The sequence below is a fragment of the Ostrinia nubilalis genome, chromosome 9, assembly GCF_963855985.1.
Source record: "Ostrinia nubilalis chromosome 9, ilOstNubi1.1, whole genome shotgun sequence".
In the NCBI taxonomy this organism is placed as follows: Eukaryota; Metazoa; Arthropoda; class Insecta; order Lepidoptera; family Crambidae; genus Ostrinia; species Ostrinia nubilalis.
In genome coordinates, this window is record NC_087096.1 from 13,041,992 (window position 1) to 13,059,628 (window position 17,637).

The window sequence follows — 17,637 nt, forward strand, 5'->3', positions numbered from 1 at the left end:
TAGTGCCTACCCTACAATGTACGAATACATTCTCAATTATCATGTCAAAATTGCAAGAGGTACCTGTGCTTTTAAAACTCAGTAAAAACTCAGTAAAACTCATTTATTTCTGTAAGTAGGCTTTAAAAAAGCACTTTTACACGTCCCAGTATTAACCCTACCACTGCTTCAGGACAATAAATGGGCCAGTGCTGAGAAGAAGCAGCGCAAGAAACTCAGACACTCAGACACTAAAAAGAAAAGAACTAGAAAGGAGTAGGTATGTGTTTCTCTCTGAGAGAAAAAAAAGGGGTTTGCAGAAAGACTGCCCGATAGATGAACGAGAATAAAGATTGCTGGCAGACCTTACAACCCCAGGTATCGCTGGAAGCTAAAAATCGCTATGAGATTTGGTTGTATTCCTTATCTTCGGTGACTCCACTGGAAGGACTGCTTTCCTTCCAGATGCAAATGGAAGATTTGAATCTACACTCCTCACGCTGGCCAGAAGGATAGAGAGATTCGCATATTATTTATTAATTTATTTTATTTAAAACAAGTTACATAGTATTTCCAAACATTAATAATGACCAGCATTGACGATGTCACAAAAACCAGTTTTGGTTTTACCGTGCACCGCTGTGATTTCTTCATAAGGTAGATATCCATCCATAGGAAGAGAGAAAGTGCAGCTCCAGTAGAGTAGAATGGACTGCTAAAAATATGTCTATCTAATTCAATTTTACTTGTATAGAACAGCGCGGCCAGGTTGGCGTTAAAAGACGCCATGGTAGAGCTGGCCCATTTTCGCGCCTGGATGGCGGCGCTGTGGTACCTATTTGACCCCTTGAGCGCCAGAAATATAGCCGGCCATCTAGTAGCATTACACTGGAATAAGGCAGGCCGTCTAATGGCCCAAGCTAGGGACTTACTTGTAGAGAACAGCGGCCAGGTTGGCGTTAAAAGGCGCCATCTTAGAACTGGCCCACTTGCGCGCTTGTATGGCAGCGCTGTGGTAGTTGTCCCCAGTCAGTGGTACAGTGTCTTGATGGGTCGCCATGGCCCCTAGTGCTAGTAGTATGGCTGGGGCTTCCGTCAAATGCACCATCACTTGAGGCTGTTGGGGCATTTCTGGAAGGGATATTTTAATGATTGCTGTATTAGATTCCCGTTGATACCAGCTTAGCTATAGCTATCATATATGATAGTATTGGGACTTGGGAGTGGGTATGATAGTAGGTAGGTACTTCAGCGGTTGACGAAGATCGAACTACCAACTTAATTGGGCAGTCCGACAGCGAAACTGTTGCGCTATTATTACGAGTATGTATCATGATAGTCATTGTTACAAATAAATTGCCACAGTGGAAGAATTATTCTTGAAAATCTAAAACCGCTACACTGGCAAACACTACTACAACCCGATCCAGCTAACTGCGCACTTCGCTGGAACGCGACTCTCCTCGCACTCAACCGCACACGTCTTCACGTTCGCCCCGTCCGTGCCGTGACGTAATGGCTGCCAGATGCGCAGTTAACTCGATCGGCTTGTAAATACTGAACTCATATTTTCCCCAACCAACATTATGCTATAATACATTCATACAAAAGTGTATAATAATAGTGTGTGTAAATAAGGGAGGTAAAATTATCACTCACCATTCTCCACGTGCTTAGAGAAGAAGCTCATCATGTCCTTAACGTATGCGCATCCGACCTTCTTGTTCAGATCGTTGCCGTATCCATACTTGTAGTAGGTCTCAAGGTCCTCCGCGTATTCCAGGCGTCTTAGGTCTTCGCGGGTGAATGCCTGGTAAAATTAAGGGGCGAAATTACTATAAATCGACTCAAGGAGAGCCTGAGAAGGTTGAATGGTTACATTCCTACAGGAAAAAGTAGTTAATGGACAGTATAACTAAATACTAAAGATGCATTCTTCAAGATCACATCCAGAACGTATGCAGTGTGGTAACTTGGACTTCGATTCCACATTAAATTTAGCTTTATAGTTAAGTTACTTGTACAGACTTACTGACGACAGCATATCATGCTAAATGCTGCGGCATCTTCCTATTTGTATATAAATTGGGCTATTTTGCAACATAAATGTATAGTCTGATCTGAATATTATATTATTATCAAACAATTGGACTTTGTAGAATAAGTAGAGATCTGAGACTCAATAACCTCCCTTGTAGGACCCAAAATGAACAGCTTTTCTAGTCAAGACGAATCAAGAAAATTAACTAAGAAAGATAATTAGAATACTTACAGCACACCAAGGTGAGATCTGGGTGACATCCCAGGCCTTATTGTAGCGGCACATCAGATATATGCCGCGGACTACGGCCGCATCCACGTCGTAGTTGAAGCCCAGTCGTAGGGACACGTTTGTTACCATCTGTTTCAACATAATATCTTGATGTTTTAGATAATTACTATATTTGATTTTGGGAAAAAATTAGCGAGATACAACCCGGTCGAGTTAACTGCGCAACTGGCAGCCGTGACGTCACATCGACTCTCAGGGAACGGACTGGGCGAACGCGATGTGCATGAGTGCAAGTGAGAGTGTAGGCTGTAGATTGTCATAGCAGAAGAAAAATGAGTTGTGGGAACAAATATTGCAAAGATAGCAATCAAGCGATCGAAAAAAAGACTAGCTAACTAGTTAAGTACTTAGAGAGTATGACGGCTGAATAGCACTTAGGCTGATAACAAGACGTTTCTATTGCAGATTGCAGGGTCTAAGAAAACGATAGGCACACCGCTACACAGGACCTAATGCAAAAATGTCTCGAAGTGGTGGTAGGCCCTAGCTTTATTTGAGACGTTTCCCCGTATGGTAAGGATTGGATGGATGGATTTAAGGATGTATTCAAGGGATTGCCTTAAAATCCCTTACATAATAGGGAATTTATATTGCTTTACTTTATTATACTCACTTGTTTGTATTCATATTTGGATTCGAAGATAGTTCTCTGTGAGGGCGAATCAGGATTTTCTTCCGTACTTTTTGTCCAAGCGTTGCAGAATTTGTACGGCTGAAACAAATCAGAACAAAATCAATGAATGTTTTGACTTTGTAAACTTTCTTTGTCAAAGATCGAAAATCGACGTACCCTTAGAAGTTTCTCATCATTTTCCTTTGGGAGGTCATCGCTGTCGATCATGGTCTTGAAAATGCCCTCTGAGAAAGCACGGAATGTGGTGCTGAGCCGACTCTCTTTCACGTATTTAAACTGAAACAAGACCACCATGATTAAACCAAATAAATCATGGTTATGGGAGACAAAACGAACCACCTGAAGATAGCTGTGACTGGATGAAAAGAGCAAGAGATCGTGCTTTGAAATGCTCTTTGGCTTACGACCTATGGACTGCCATAAGCTGTATTAATGATGATGATAAAGGTAGAGCTAGGATAAAGTGAGAAGCACTATCCTTTAAGATCCTCTTTTTACCCGACTGCGCCAGAAGAAGGGTTAATGTTTTTTGATTTATTATAGTTGTGTAGGCTTAAAATGGTTGAGTTAACATAGCAGTCCACTAGGCTGGTCGTCCAAGGAAAAGTCGAAGGAATCCGATCGCGTGCCAGGTCACCAATGCGCTGGACCGACCAAGTTAAATCAGCAGTGGGAGACGGCGTATGTGACTGCACCAGACAGTCTGCCAATAGAGAGAGATGGCGGGAGATCGTGCGGAGAGTTGTATCCGCCTCTACAACCGATGCGAACAATGCCTCAACGTGACCACGACCGCTCTGCCAAGAGCGTAACGAATAAGAAGAAGGCAGGTACCCTGTAGCATTGCAGGTTTTGGTAATTGGTAATTCACAATAATAGAAAATTTACTCGTTAAAAGTAAAATACCTACCAGGTAATTATGCCTGTTGTCAGTAAATAGCTCAGGGTACTTCCGCTTGAAGGCTTGCGCCAGTTGCTGAGCGCTGAGGTAACCGTCACTCGTCAGATCCCCGGCGAAGCTCAGGTTGTGGCGAGGGTTGTACTGCCAGTGCTCCAGTATCTTGACGTCGGACACGCAGATGCGTTTCTGTGAAATTATTTATTTATAGTATGCTTACATCAACAGCCTCCTTAACCCAAGTACTTATAGGTAATATACCTACAGGGGGTTGATTTCAATCCTCGCCATATTTTTTTAGGTGATCTATTATGACTTATATAAACGCATTATCCACCAAAAAAAATTACAAACGAAAGGGGAATTCAATAGCGAATATTTTCCGTGCGAAATCAACTGTACTGTGGCTCGCAATACTGCAATAGTTTACACTGCGGCACCAATCGAGCTACGCGGATCGCTAGCTTATCATGGCGGATCAGTTGCGCGCGGGACGCGGTGACGGACGCACGTAGCAGTAATTCTCACCAAATAGTAGTGTACTTTTTATCAACTACCCTCCTTTTATTTTATAATGGAGGAGGAGAACGTTTTATGTGACGAAGATAAAAGTGATACTGACGAAGCTTTGAAGGAATGTGAACGAGAATTACATGCAATGCAAAATGAGAAATATGATAAAAGACCTCGAGAAAGTGACGGAAGCAGTGAAGAGGGTTTTATAACTGTGTGTAAAACACCGAAAAGGCCAAAACACATGTCTGGAAATTCAACTAACACGATTTTGGAAATACAGGATGATTTGAGTGGAATAGAAGAAAATAAATATGAAGTTTGTTTATTTTCAACTCAAGTTTTACCTAAACAAATGGGTTTAGCAAGACTATTGAAAGGTGAAGGTATTACCAACATATGCAAAATCAAATACAAAAGTTCATTCAAGACATTTATAACCTTCAATGATAGAAAACAAGCTGAAAACCTTCTGATAAACAAAAAAATTGCAGAAATGGATATAAGATCACAACTAACAGATGAGAGCAACTTATCTTATGGCATTATAAGAGGAGTAGATCTAGATATGAGCGAAAAAGAACTTATGGAAGTTTTAAGTGCACCCTGTGATATCATATCGGTGAAGAGAATGAAACGTGTGAATTATAATGACAAATGGGAAGACTGCGAGACTGTCCGGTTGGGTTTCAAAAGCAAAACGATCCCACCAAGTGTAGACGCTTTTGGGTGCAAATTTGATGTCGAAAAGTTTGTATTCCCTGTGACGCAATGCTCAAATTGCTGGAAATTTGGACATGTGAAGAAATTTTGCTCTCTAAATAGAATTATATGTCCAAAGTGCGGTGAAAGTCATAACAACTGCGAAACAATGACATATAAATGTCCAAATTGTAAAGGAGCGCATATGGCATTGAGTAAAATATGTCCTTTCTTTCTCAAGGAGAAAGAAATTCGTTACATAATGAGTAATAACAATATTACTTACAAAAAAGCGTTGGAACTTTTCTTGAAAGATAAGAAGAAGAAAGAAAGAGAACAAGAAATATCAACACAAGGAAAAAATGGATTACCATCATCATTCCTATCGACATCACGGCTGAACCATTTAAGAACCTAGTAAGGGACATGTTTTCAGATTTTCGTTTTTTATCATAAAGCTACATAATATTAAGGTACCTACCGAATACAAAGACAGAAATTGCGATCAAACAACTAGAAGCCTAAAAGGCAAGGGACTCCAAACCTAGTAACTACACCACAAACCCAATTTGACCATTTTTAAAAACCAGTAAGTAACATAAACCATTTCGAAACCTAGTAAGTGCATGAACATACTAGGTTTTATAATGGTCAATGTGCCTTACTGGGAAATGAAAATACGTGTCCACCCCCCTACCGACCATCACAAACCTAGCATCACTGGCAACACACACTGATCAAAGACTTTTGTCTTGAGACACTGCGGTATTTCGGACGTGAGAATATCGCGAAGCTTCCCGAACGCTGCCCAGCCGAGTTGGATTCGACGATTGACCTCTTTCTCGAAGTTGGACCTACCTAACTGGACTGTTTGTGCCAGCTATACATAATTGTCAACAACTTCGAGTATAGTGTCTCCAACCTTCAGAGGAGTGGGTACAACACGGGCATTTGACATGATTTTTATCTTGTCCATGTTCATTTTAAGACCCACTTGTTGAGAGGCTCTACTGAGGCCATCGAGCATTGTGCTTAGATCCTCTACGGTCTCAGCCATGACTACGATATCGTTCGCGAAACGAAGGTGGGTGATATTTATGCCGAATCCGCTCCAGTCCAGAAGCTTGAAAACATCTTCCAGGGCGGTGGTGAATGGTTTCGGACGTAGACATGGCTCAGAAGTGAGATAGTTTTTCAAGATTTTGTCGTCTTTTTTGAAGAAGAGTATCACCACACTTCTGTGCCATGCCATAGGCGTTTTTCCCTCGAGCTCTCTGCTTTCAGAAGCTCAGCCGTGATTCCATCATCACCCGGTGCCTTGTTGTTTTTCAGCTGTATGAGAGCCATTCTAATCTCGTACAGACTGATGTCCGGGATATCTTCGATGTAGTGTCGGGTCAATCTAGCTCTTGGCTCTCCGGCTAGATTTGTGACAGGTGTACATACAATCGTAGTTGTCCGTAGAACTTCTCAACCTCTTCCAATAACTCAGGCCACAACGAGATGTCTCTGCCATCCTCGGTCTTCAGCTTGGTCAGTTCTTTGGACAACAGACAGATCCCTTGCGAACACTTTAGAGCCTGGTAATTTGGTACGCTCAATCGCCTCTTTAATACGATCTGTATTAAATTGGCGTAGGTCGTGAGTCAAAGACTTGGAGATCTGTCTGTTAAGATGCCGATACTGAGCAGCATCTTCAGAGGATTGCAGAACCAAGTTCCGTCTCTCTTCCATAAGTTTATTGGTGAGGTCAGAGATCTTTTTGGTTCCTTTTGAACGACGGGTTTTAAAGAACTTAAACCCAGTCGTTTTGACAATTTCCACGAACCTGTCATTGTATCCGTCCACATTTTCACAGTCTCCTAGGCATTCGAAACAATTTTGCAACTCGAGCTGAAAGTTTTGGAGTTGGATGGGCGCTGGGTGGAGCGTAGACTTCATCAGTCGACGCCTCTCCAGCTTGGGTCTGATATTCAATGTGCCTCTTACCATTCGGTGATCACTTCCTGTTTTGACCGACCTATGGTAAGATTGAAATGGACCCTGACCCCAATAACCATTTTAAAACCTAGTAAGTACGCTCATACTAGGTTTGGATTCTGGTTTTTTCGAAGTAAAAAAAAAAAGAAAACCATTTGAGTGTTAGTAAGGGCCATAAAACTTGCTATTTAAAAGTTAATTAATTAATTTATTGTAAAATATATAGTTAAATTATTAAGCTTCAAAATAAACATCAAAAAGTTTTCAAAAGTTTGAGTATACCAGTATGGTAAACGAAAATGTGTTTTTTCGCGCTCCTGTAAAATTTACTCCGCTGCTCTTACTAGGTTCTTAAATGGTTCAGCCGATCAGACAATGACTATAGTTTGCCAATACAAAGAACATACAGTAGCGTAGTTAAGACTTCAGCAGAGATACATACTAAGGAATGCGAAGAAGAAAGAGAAGAATGTGTTAGTACAGAAAAAAAAAGTACATCGAAGAAAAAGAGAAATAAAAAATCTAAAAATAGACAAAATAGGCAGCAAGATATCATAACTGAATGTGAAGATATGGAAACAGAAAGTGAGGACCGGGAAAATAATGAAGAGAGAAATACAGTAGATTCGTCCAGAGAAAAGAAAGAGAAGTTTGACTTTTTGGGTTTAATTTTGAAATTGAGGAATATCATTATATCCAGAGAAACCTTGGAAGAGAAGATTTTTTTGTCCTTTAAAGTGATATTTGAAGAACTGAAACTATTTGCCTTAAAATTTTTAGCTGGTGGAGATTTAGTTGAACGTTTTTTTAAGTGTTTTAATGAAAAAAGTACATAATATTAATATTGTGCAATGGAACTCACAAAGTTTGCGGCCTAAGTTGGTGGACTTTGATACACTGCTATGTCAAGAAAAAATTCATATAGCATTAATTAGTGAGACATGGTTGGATGAGGATGAGTTACTTCGTATTCGTGGCTACAATGTATACCGTAAAGACAGAAATGATTCCTATGGAGGCGTAGCTATCATTATTCATAAGTCACTGAGTTCACAGGTTTGTTCCATAAGTGGTATCAACCCAGGTATTGAAGCAATACACGTTAGGATCTATAATTGTGAGTATATTGAAAACATTATTTCTGTTTATTGCCCATCCTCTGTGCATACAAGTCAGACAGATTGGGATAAGATTTTTAGTTTAGCTAGCACAAAAGCATTAATTGCAGGTGACTTTAACGGTCACCATTCAAACTGGTCGTACAAAAATAATCAAAGAGGTTTTCAGTTGTTTGACTCATCATTAGAACACAGTTTTACATCGCTTAATAATGGGCAAGCTACAAGAGTGAAACTAGTTAACGGTAACTTACAAAAGTCATCCCCTGATGTGTCATTTGTATCCTCCGATGTTGCTATACATTTTAGGTGGCAAATAATGAATGAAAATTTAGGTAGTGACCACCTGTTTATCAAAATTTCTGTAGACGACAACTCTAACGATTTTAGTAATAGACGTAATTTTAAGAAAGCTGATTGGGCGGCTTATAAACAGGATCTATTAAACTCCTTTTTTAATTTTGATAGCTTAGACTGTAGTAGTGATAACATTCAAGAATATTATGATCTTTTATTGGATCAAATGAATCGATCTGCCAACAAAAATATCCCAAATATAAAAATAAGTAGGAATCCAGCCAAAAATTTTAAACCAAAAGAATATTGGAGTTCTTCTATTTCTAGAGTCGTAGCTGAACGTAGATTAGCGTTAAAAAGATTTAGGAGAAATCCCACCCCAGATAACTTACAGCTATTTGAAGAAAGTGTTGCAACTGCTAGAAAAGAAATAGAGCAAGCCAAAAAAGTTAGCTGGAGAAAGTTTTGTTCTGAAATAAATGAATGTTCATCTGTTAACGATATGTGGAGAAAAATGCGATGGTATAAAGGCTATCGTCAAACAAAATTTTCAGCCCCAGAAAATAAAATAAAAGATTTACTTCATTCTCTTGCACCAGACACAGTGGCAGGTTGTTGTCCTGACCTTAAATCGACTAATTCCAAACTTGAAGCTCCCTTTACAATGAATGAAATGGTGTGCTTACTGAAAAAAGTTGATACGTCCCCAGGTATTGATGGCATTACATATTCCATGGTCTTCAACTTGCCTCTCTCAGGTAAACAATTTTTGTTAAACTTATATAATGCAATTTTTAGGCTTAGTGTTATTCCGCATCAATGGCGATCGATATTAATAGTACCTATACCAAAAACAGGGAACGAGACTAATTCCGACATTAAACTGAGACCTATATCCCTTATTTCCTGTTTATGCAAATTATTTCACATTATGATAGCTAAAAGACTTGAGTGGTATATAGAAAAAAGCAAAATTCTATCAAATTATACATGTGGTTTTAGAAGAGCACAATCATGTTTAGATTGTTTAACTAGAGTAGTAACATATATTCAAATAGGATTTTCTAAGAACTGTCCAACAGCAGCCTGTTTTCTGGACATAGAAAATGCATACAATAACGTGTTAGTGGAGAAAGTTGTAGGAATTTTGGACGACTTAAGAGTTGGAAAAACTATTTGTTGTTATCTATGGTCATTTTTGAGTGATAGACATTTAATGATTAAGGGGGATAAAGAAGGAGTTCCTTCTGAAATAAGACATACTAATAAAGGACTGGCACAAGGCGATCCAATCTCTCCTTTATTGTTTAACATAGCCACTTTTAATATATGTCATCAGATTGGTAACGTTAATATATCTCAGTATGCTGATGATTACGTTCTTTACATTAGTCACAAAGATATAAATAAATGCGAGGTTGAACTACAATCAGCGATTGACATTATGATAAACTTATTAGACAGTATTGGTCTTCAGTTATCTGCAAACAAATCAAAATTATGCCTATTTAGTAGAGGTTTTAGAAGGAAAAAAGTAAGGATTAATATTGGTGATAAGTCATTGGCAACTGAAAACACGATTAAATATTTGGGAATTTGGTTGGACAATTCGCTTCGGTGGGGCAAACATGTGAACGAAGTGGCTCAAAAGACCTCAAATTTTTTAAATATATTGAAATTACTCTCGGGATCAGGCTGGGGCATGCATCCTAAACATGTTCGCCGATTATATATTTCATTAATTAGAAGTCGGCTTGACTTTGGATGTTTTCTATATGGAAATGCAGCAAAAACAAATCTCGATAAATTAGATCGTATCCAAAATCAAGCCTTGAGAATAATAGGTGGATTTGTAAGAAGTACGCCAATCCATGTAATGGAAACTGAGATATGTATAACGCCTTTGTTCATTAGGAGACTATATCTTGCCTATAAGTATTGTATTAAAAGTATGTCTATCCTGGATAACTTGACAGTTAAACTATTGATGGAATTATGTGACTCGAATAATGATAGCTATTGGCAGAGAGTTAAGAAACCGTTGCTTTGGTCTGTGTATAATGACTGTAAGGAATGTAATATACACAGTTCAGATCCTATTGAAATGTTCAAACTTGATACTTGGGTAACCAGTATTCCAATTAGCGATATAATACAGCTCAATTTAGATTGCATTAAAGGATCAAAGCGTAACCAGGAACACACCATAAAATACGAATTAATCAAAGAATTGCATGTTAAATATGCTGATTGGCATAAATTGTTTACTGATGGATCAAAGAGTGATAGTGGTATAGGAGCGGCATATTATGATTCTAATAGGAAAATATCTGGCATGTACAAAATTGCGGAAAGAGTTTGCATAATGACGGTGGAACTCATTGCTATCTCAGAAGCACTTAACTATATAGAAAGACAGGGAATTACTAAATGTGTAATACTTTCAGACAGCAAAAGCGCCCTACAACACCTGGCTCGGTGCGCTTCTGGTTACAGCAGAGGTGTTCCGATAGCCTATGACGTGCTAAATACTATACAGAAATTGGATAATATAGCGCTGAGATTGCAATGGGTTCCATCTCATATTGGCCTTAATGGTAACGAGGAGGCCGATAAGTTAGCAAAATTGGCATCATCTTCCGGTTCATATCATTCGATTCTTCCATTTTACTCTGAATTACTTCCAAAATATAAAAGCATTTGCTTTCTAAAATTCAAAGAATATTTTGACAAAAGAAGTACTGAAAAAGGTATATGGTTTAGGACAATTCAATGTCAGCCTCCTCGAATTCCATGGTTTTTAAATTTTAAAATAAATAGGAAATATATTGTATTGCTCCATAGATTACGATCCGGACATTATCCGTCTAATAAATTTGCATACCTTATGAAGAAGGTATCCTCACCTAATTGTGATGTGTGTGGCTCCTTGGAGGATGTCCACCATATTCTCTTAGAATGTGTCAAATTTCAAAGGGAAAGGGAATCATTTATGCAAAAATATAGTCTGAATAATTATGACATAGGTGTATTCATATCAATTTTAGCTGAACCAACATCTGAAGCCGCTAAACATTTGGCAGATATATTTTTCTATAATTGATTCCCCTGTCCCGCTGGCGTGACATCCATTAAATTGTAAATTTAGTTTAAGGTTCGATGGGGCTGTCGTGTCTTAATAGACAAAAGCCTCCAAATAAATAAAGATTAAAAAAAAAAAAAAAAAAATCATGGCGGATAACCTACAGAAGGAAGCCACGTAAAGTAGGTAGTGTAAAAGGTGTTTTTCTTTGACTACCTAAAGTTAAAGTTCGTTTAAAATTTTTTTCGTAGTCAATTTTTTTACTGATTCGTGATCAGAATAAGCTACTTAATCAATCCCTAAATATGGCAAGGATTGAAACAACACCCTGTACAATGCTAACATCAAGCCTCCACAATCTTATTGGCCGCTGGAACGCTATTTATCAACACTATCTACCTAGTAAAGTAGTCATTTTCCATTCATTGGTAATCTATGATGAATTGTATGGGTGATTATCAACGATGACAAATTACCTAGTGTCCTACATGTTAAAGCTCTTGGCCTGTATCTCACCTGATGGTAAGTGACGATCAGGCCGAAGGTGGAAGCGAGCTTCTCCCGGAATCCTCAACCACGGAGGAACTGGCTATCTTACCTCTAACTGCCGGAACACAACAATGCTGTTAACATTGTTGTTATGGCGACAGACTTAGGTAAGATGGTGGTAGCTAGCCAGGTGGACTTAGAACAAGCCCTACCACCAAACAAACCGAACAGAAAAATCTGCCCCCACTGGGAATCGAACCCGGGACCTCTGCGTCTGAAGCAGGTGGTCTTACCACTAGACCACAGAGGCGGTTAACAATGCAATGCTTACATTGGTGTTCCTGAAGTTGCTATTCCTGTAGTTGCTGATGATGTTGTTCTTGAGGTCGGTCAGGTTCTGCAGCCTTTCGATCTCGTCGGCCTCCGGGTTGTGGGAGCCATGCCGCTGCATCATCCAGAACGCGACCGGCTGGCATCCTGGAGAAGGAGAAATTGTGGTAAAGGAACAAGAAGTTTTTAGACAACTGCCGCTGGACATAGAAAATGTAGGATATTTGATCAAGACTAGACATAGGTGCCTACTACCTACTGCCTTCTATTGATCAAGACTAGACATAGGTACCCACTACTAGACTACCATAATCAATTGTCAAGTGATACATTTTTAACTACATAAGAAACGAACATCTCATGTTCTCAGGATCATAAAGAAACAGTTACTGCAGTTGGAAAAAAAGTTAATAAGTAAGCAGGCCTTTTCCCGAAACATTTCTACAGCGTCGTTTTTAAGTGGTAATAATTTCCCACGTGCACAAACAATAAATTTTCCTATAAATCCGTCTCGATATTCCGCTGAACTGCTCGCATGTGTAATGGCGGCTAATTATATATTTATTACCATTGTTGTGTATCACACGGTGTCCGTGTGTCGTGCCAGTTTGTGTACTTGCGCTTGCGCATCAGACTCCTATAATAACCTGGTGTAATCAGCAGGGTTGCCTCTTATTGATTAACTAATGGAAATAATTGTAGTTAACATTACTTCAGTAAAACTCTTTCTAGTCTTTAATTTATTCCCAATGATTATGTCTCTCCCGAAGTCAGGACACAAAGTAAGTAGAGTAAGGTACCTACTTAAGTGAGAAGGTCGAGTAAGGTTAAAATATTTTGCAGAACCTTACCTGCGTATTTTTTAAGTTTAGTCTCAATCAAATATCTAGGATATAATTGAGATGGGATTCTTTTGTTTCTTTAAGAAGTCGAGGTCGGTTTTGACCTCACAGAAAAAAGAGGAAAGATTCTAGAAACCTTTTTTCCGCCGATGCCTCTGGTCCAAATAGACTGCTATTAAATACCTACTCATTTTTATCTATAAAGTTTAACAGCGAACCCGCGACAGCCCTAACTCAGGAAGATCCCATAACAAAATCCAGCCCAAGTCGCGGCATTATTTATAGCGCCCAGACCCAACCTCCGTCCATAATGTTCCTTCCGCCCTACAAATCCCATAAAAATAGCCATGATGCGATAAACGATGAATCAACCGACTCCGGGGTCATTTATTAGTGTTAATTGGACGCCCATCGATTGGTCTTCGGCGTTTTGTTACCCAGAAGCAGATTGGACATGAAAAATAGACCAATCAGTGTATGGGAAATGGGAATTGTATGGCCATTTGTTACCTTTGAGTTTTGCTGATGATTATGTTCGTCGACTAAATGGGGCTTTCATTTATTTGACCTTGTTATAATTGTTGAGCTTCCTAAATATGATACCTAATTTATTCTGTTCATTAGTAGTGCGACCACTACTCCACTCTACGGACTCTATCACCACCACAGTGGTAGAGTCGAGGCGACTGGCGAAGACAATAATTAGACGAACTAATTATTGGATATGCAATAAATAAATAAATAATTATCAGAAATCGCCAAAAAGCTGACAACGCCATTCTTGTGGAGGAGTTTTGGGCTGACGCTGTATAGGTTTGTTGTCGACACGATAAGAATCTTCTTCAGTGGTCGTCATTCGCTTTTAAAATGCAAAAAGGTACAAAAAGTTTTCGGAAAAGGATTCTCAAGTTATAGAAATCTCTAGCTATAAGACTAAAATTACATAGAGAAACCAATTTGTGTGAAACTAAGGTTTTAAAACTGCAAGGCTTTCTAGCAGCAGTTTTTATGCAATTAATTTTATAGGCAAAGAAAAAATATGTTTAAAATTCAGTAACTAATCGCCTTGAATTATGATTAATTACTCCAAGTTCAAGGTGCACCTATGAAGGCGTATCGGTGTAAAGTGCCTTATCTGACCCTGCATGCGAGGGAGTCAACTCAGGCGAAAATGCAATATGGGTCGCGGAGAACTGCAGTGGTTTAATTATAGCTCCTAAAGCTAATGAGGCTTAAGTGCGTCATAACATGATGCTCTATCAACGTCCTTGTACGTAATAAGAAAAACATACGAACCGAATTGAGAACCTCCTCCTTTTGTTGAAGTCGGTTAAAAAATTGCGCGAGATGTTCTTATTATAAAATAAATTTTATAAAATCCGATTTTTATGAAAATTAAAGTAATTAAAATGAAGATATCAGTTTTCTGACTTCACCATACCATTTTATATAACCATGTTAACATGGGCTAGTGTCGGCTCATATACCCATTTACCTAACACCCTGTATTGATATAAGTGCTTAGCTCATAGTTTTATGAAATCTGCGAAAATATTTTTTTATCTATTCTTTTAAGATCTTGAGATTTGGTTTAGGTTAGAAAAGTACCTCTCTAGAAACGATTCTTCAGCAAAGTTTACAAGGATATAGGTAAACCAACCATTAAATTCACCATGCTTAATGGAATTCTAACTCTATCATCATCATCATTTCAGCCATAGGAATTAGGACGTCCGCTGTTATTGAACACAAAACACCTAGATATCCTATAAAAATAGCAATCTATCCAACTTCGTACAAAAGCGGGACAGTTTATTTAGGTGCCATTATAAGTCGAGGTTGTTGGATCACGTCTATTGACAGACCATCAACCCGTGACCTCTCCTAATGAGATCCCTTTGACCTATTGTCCGATTTGAGTGACCTTTGCTTTCTGCTTGGGCATATTTGTCATTTGTTTTGCGTCGTGTTTTGTTTCCTTTTGACGTACTCAGGCCACAATATTGGAGAATAATACAGTACGGTACCTACTACTCGTTATAAGCATCTTGATAAATAAATTAAGAATGGTCAGAATTATTTTAAGTGAAGCATTATTACTTTTTCTTGTGATCTACATTGTAGAGCCCCGAGCTACGAGTAGATGTTTTTGTGCTCGAGTGGTAACTTTTCGAAAGAAGTTATTTTCTTGTCCGATAGGTACGTAGGTAGGTACTCGTATAATGTCAAAGACAATAATACAAAACAGACAATCAATATTTCACAGCAAATATTTTCCGGCGACAATGAACGTTAAATTATTCTGTATTTTATGCCATAGTGCGTCACGGTCCCCAACATCTATTCTATGGGTGTTCAACCTCTTTTCATTCAGCACAATGAAAGTAATAATACCTAGTTATAGCGTATCTGAAATACCTAGGGCATTTACGGTTGGCTGGCATCAAAAGTTGATGCATAGGTACTTTTTACAATAATCGACTCTATATCTTCAGGAATAAGACCCACCAAGTACACCACCAGAGTTAAAAACACAGGACGTAACGCAGTTCTTTGGCGGATTCTTAACTACAAGATTTTATTGAAATTAACATTAGGTAAAAATTTATTAGTGAAAAATTTAAACACCATATTCACCATACATTAGTATGGTGATTAAATTTTTCACCTTACACCATGTGACGATAGCAAAACGGCTATGCCACATATTTTGACTATGGTGTAGAGTTTGTGAAGTTAAGGCAAGTGAAGTTAGAAACTTGGCTCTACATAAGATCTGATAACTTTTTAACGGTCAACGGCTCAAATTGGCACAGATTATAGCTTAAGTATGTGCCGTCATGAATAACTTTTTGCTCATCCATCTCATTAAAAAATAATACTAATCCATTTCTTGTTGCCATATCCTGAGTGGAATGACCCACTGCTTAGTGTTTATGCAATCATTAAATTGTTTCATTGTCTAGTTCAATGTCGTGGCAATTAACTTTAATGATCATTACGAATAATTTAGCTTTTTGCCCGAATTAGGCGATTGCATAAAAGTAAATTAATTTGTTGATGGTCAGACTCTTTAATGAACGTTTTGGCGCCATTTTATTGTTAGGAACATTTGTACGGACGGATGATGGTCACATTAATTTAAGCAGGCTTATTAAATGTGGGTACAACAATAGGTGCTATTTTTCAACAAAATGTTTACCATTCTACCAACAACTGAACTTGAAATAGGAACGTGGAAATTCCTTACTCAGAAAGAGGAAAGAATTTAGCGAGAAATTGCTCTACATTTTCGCCGGTAAAAAAATTCCGCAATATTTTACTTCCCACTGAATTTGCAACAGCTATGCTGTGTTGTAAAATTAGGCTTCGGGGTCTAGATAACAATCGCAAATTCCTATAGTAGTTGCTAAGCTAAACTTATACCAACCAGCTCTAAAAGTTGCGGTATGTTTTGGCATTCTATACCAGGGTCACAGACAGCTTCATGATCGCTTAAATCTTACCACAAAACAGAAGATAGAAGACTTCATTGGACTGAATTTTAAGTTTAACGAACAACTATCTACAAAGCGTTGCTTCGAGGCTCTACTTATCTGATTCTGAACGTATAATTTTATCTGAGATCTGAACTAAGTTATTATAATCAAGCAAACGTAAAATGTAGGAACTTATTCGTTTTATGGTGCTTAACTTATTCTATACTTGTAAACTTACCAGGGACTTCATGGGCCCTATTGTTGTTGGGGAGCCCTCGATTGGCGAAGATGTAAGCAGTCTTGGTGCCGAAGAGGAGGTACGGGTCCTCTTCGACGGAGAGGCAGGTCTCCTGCAGCTGCGCTGACCCGAGGGTCGCAAGCGCAAGAAGCGCTGGAAGGGACCAACCCATGTCTGTGAAAAAAAAGCATCATTAAGGATAAGTTTAGTGTTTTAACGCTATCTTAAAGCGCTTATTCTTGGGAAGTTCCATCGCTGCTTGGGCGACTGACAGCTACATTACTGGACCCACATCTGTCGATCCCATCCTGCCTGAGCATACACAAACTGGAGCTCAATCTATTAAATGGTGTTTGACGATTGACTGAATCGTGGTCAAGGTTATATCCTGATCCAGTACAGGGTTGACAGAGGTGAGTTCAGTAATAGAAAATTCTGGATAATTAGTCAGCTAATAAGTACTTAATTGGAGCTAGTAAGGAGATTGCAATGATGATAACACGTTAATGACGTACAAAGTAAGATTTGTCCATTTATTCAAACTTTGCCTCGCATAATTTTTATGAAAGAAATGTTTTCATAAACGGCAGTAACTTCCGCAAGTGTTTTGAAACTTTATTCGTTTACGCATCGTTTGCAGTCGTCGTTACATCTTCTAATCTGACTAAATATTTTCGTTTCCATATGAGTTTCCAAATCATCGTTCCTGACAGTTGTTTAAGTC

The 17,637-nt window shown here is 38.6% G+C and overlaps 2 protein-coding genes across 3 annotated transcripts in view; one reads left to right on the plus strand and one right to left on the minus strand.

Annotated features, from left to right (window-relative positions):
* LOC135074686 (multiple inositol polyphosphate phosphatase 1-like) overlaps positions 1 to 17,637 on the minus strand; it is a 480,690-nt gene that overhangs the window by 453,500 nt on the left and 9,553 nt on the right. For both annotated transcript variants that reach the window (XR_010257875.1, XM_063969052.1), the window contains exons 2-9: positions 16,914 to 17,087; positions 12,356 to 12,501; positions 3,856 to 4,032; positions 3,102 to 3,221; positions 2,925 to 3,023; positions 2,252 to 2,380; positions 1,639 to 1,789; positions 912 to 1,110 (exon numbers count right to left, since the gene is read on the minus strand). Coding sequence is in view for 1 of the 2 variants with exons in the window: in XM_063969052.1 (XP_063825122.1) it covers positions 912 to 1,110; positions 1,639 to 1,789; positions 2,252 to 2,380; positions 2,925 to 3,023; positions 3,102 to 3,221; positions 3,856 to 4,032; positions 12,356 to 12,501; positions 16,914 to 17,085 (1,193 nt within the window). In the remaining variant the exon portion in view is untranslated. The remainder of the gene's footprint in view (positions 1 to 911; positions 1,111 to 1,638; positions 1,790 to 2,251; positions 2,381 to 2,924; positions 3,024 to 3,101; positions 3,222 to 3,855; positions 4,033 to 12,355; positions 12,502 to 16,913; positions 17,088 to 17,637) is intronic.
* On the plus strand, positions 4,418 to 5,476 carry LOC135074773 (uncharacterized). Its single transcript, XM_063969156.1, has one exon. The coding sequence runs from the start codon at positions 4,418 to 4,420 to the stop codon at positions 5,474 to 5,476; it is 1,059 nt and encodes a 352-aa protein (XP_063825226.1).

Excerpts from the sequence above, each read along its gene's own strand:
- LOC135074773 (XM_063969156.1), top strand. The coding sequence starts at position 4,418 with ATGGAGGAGGAGAACGTTTTATGTGACGAAGATAAAAGTGATACTGAC.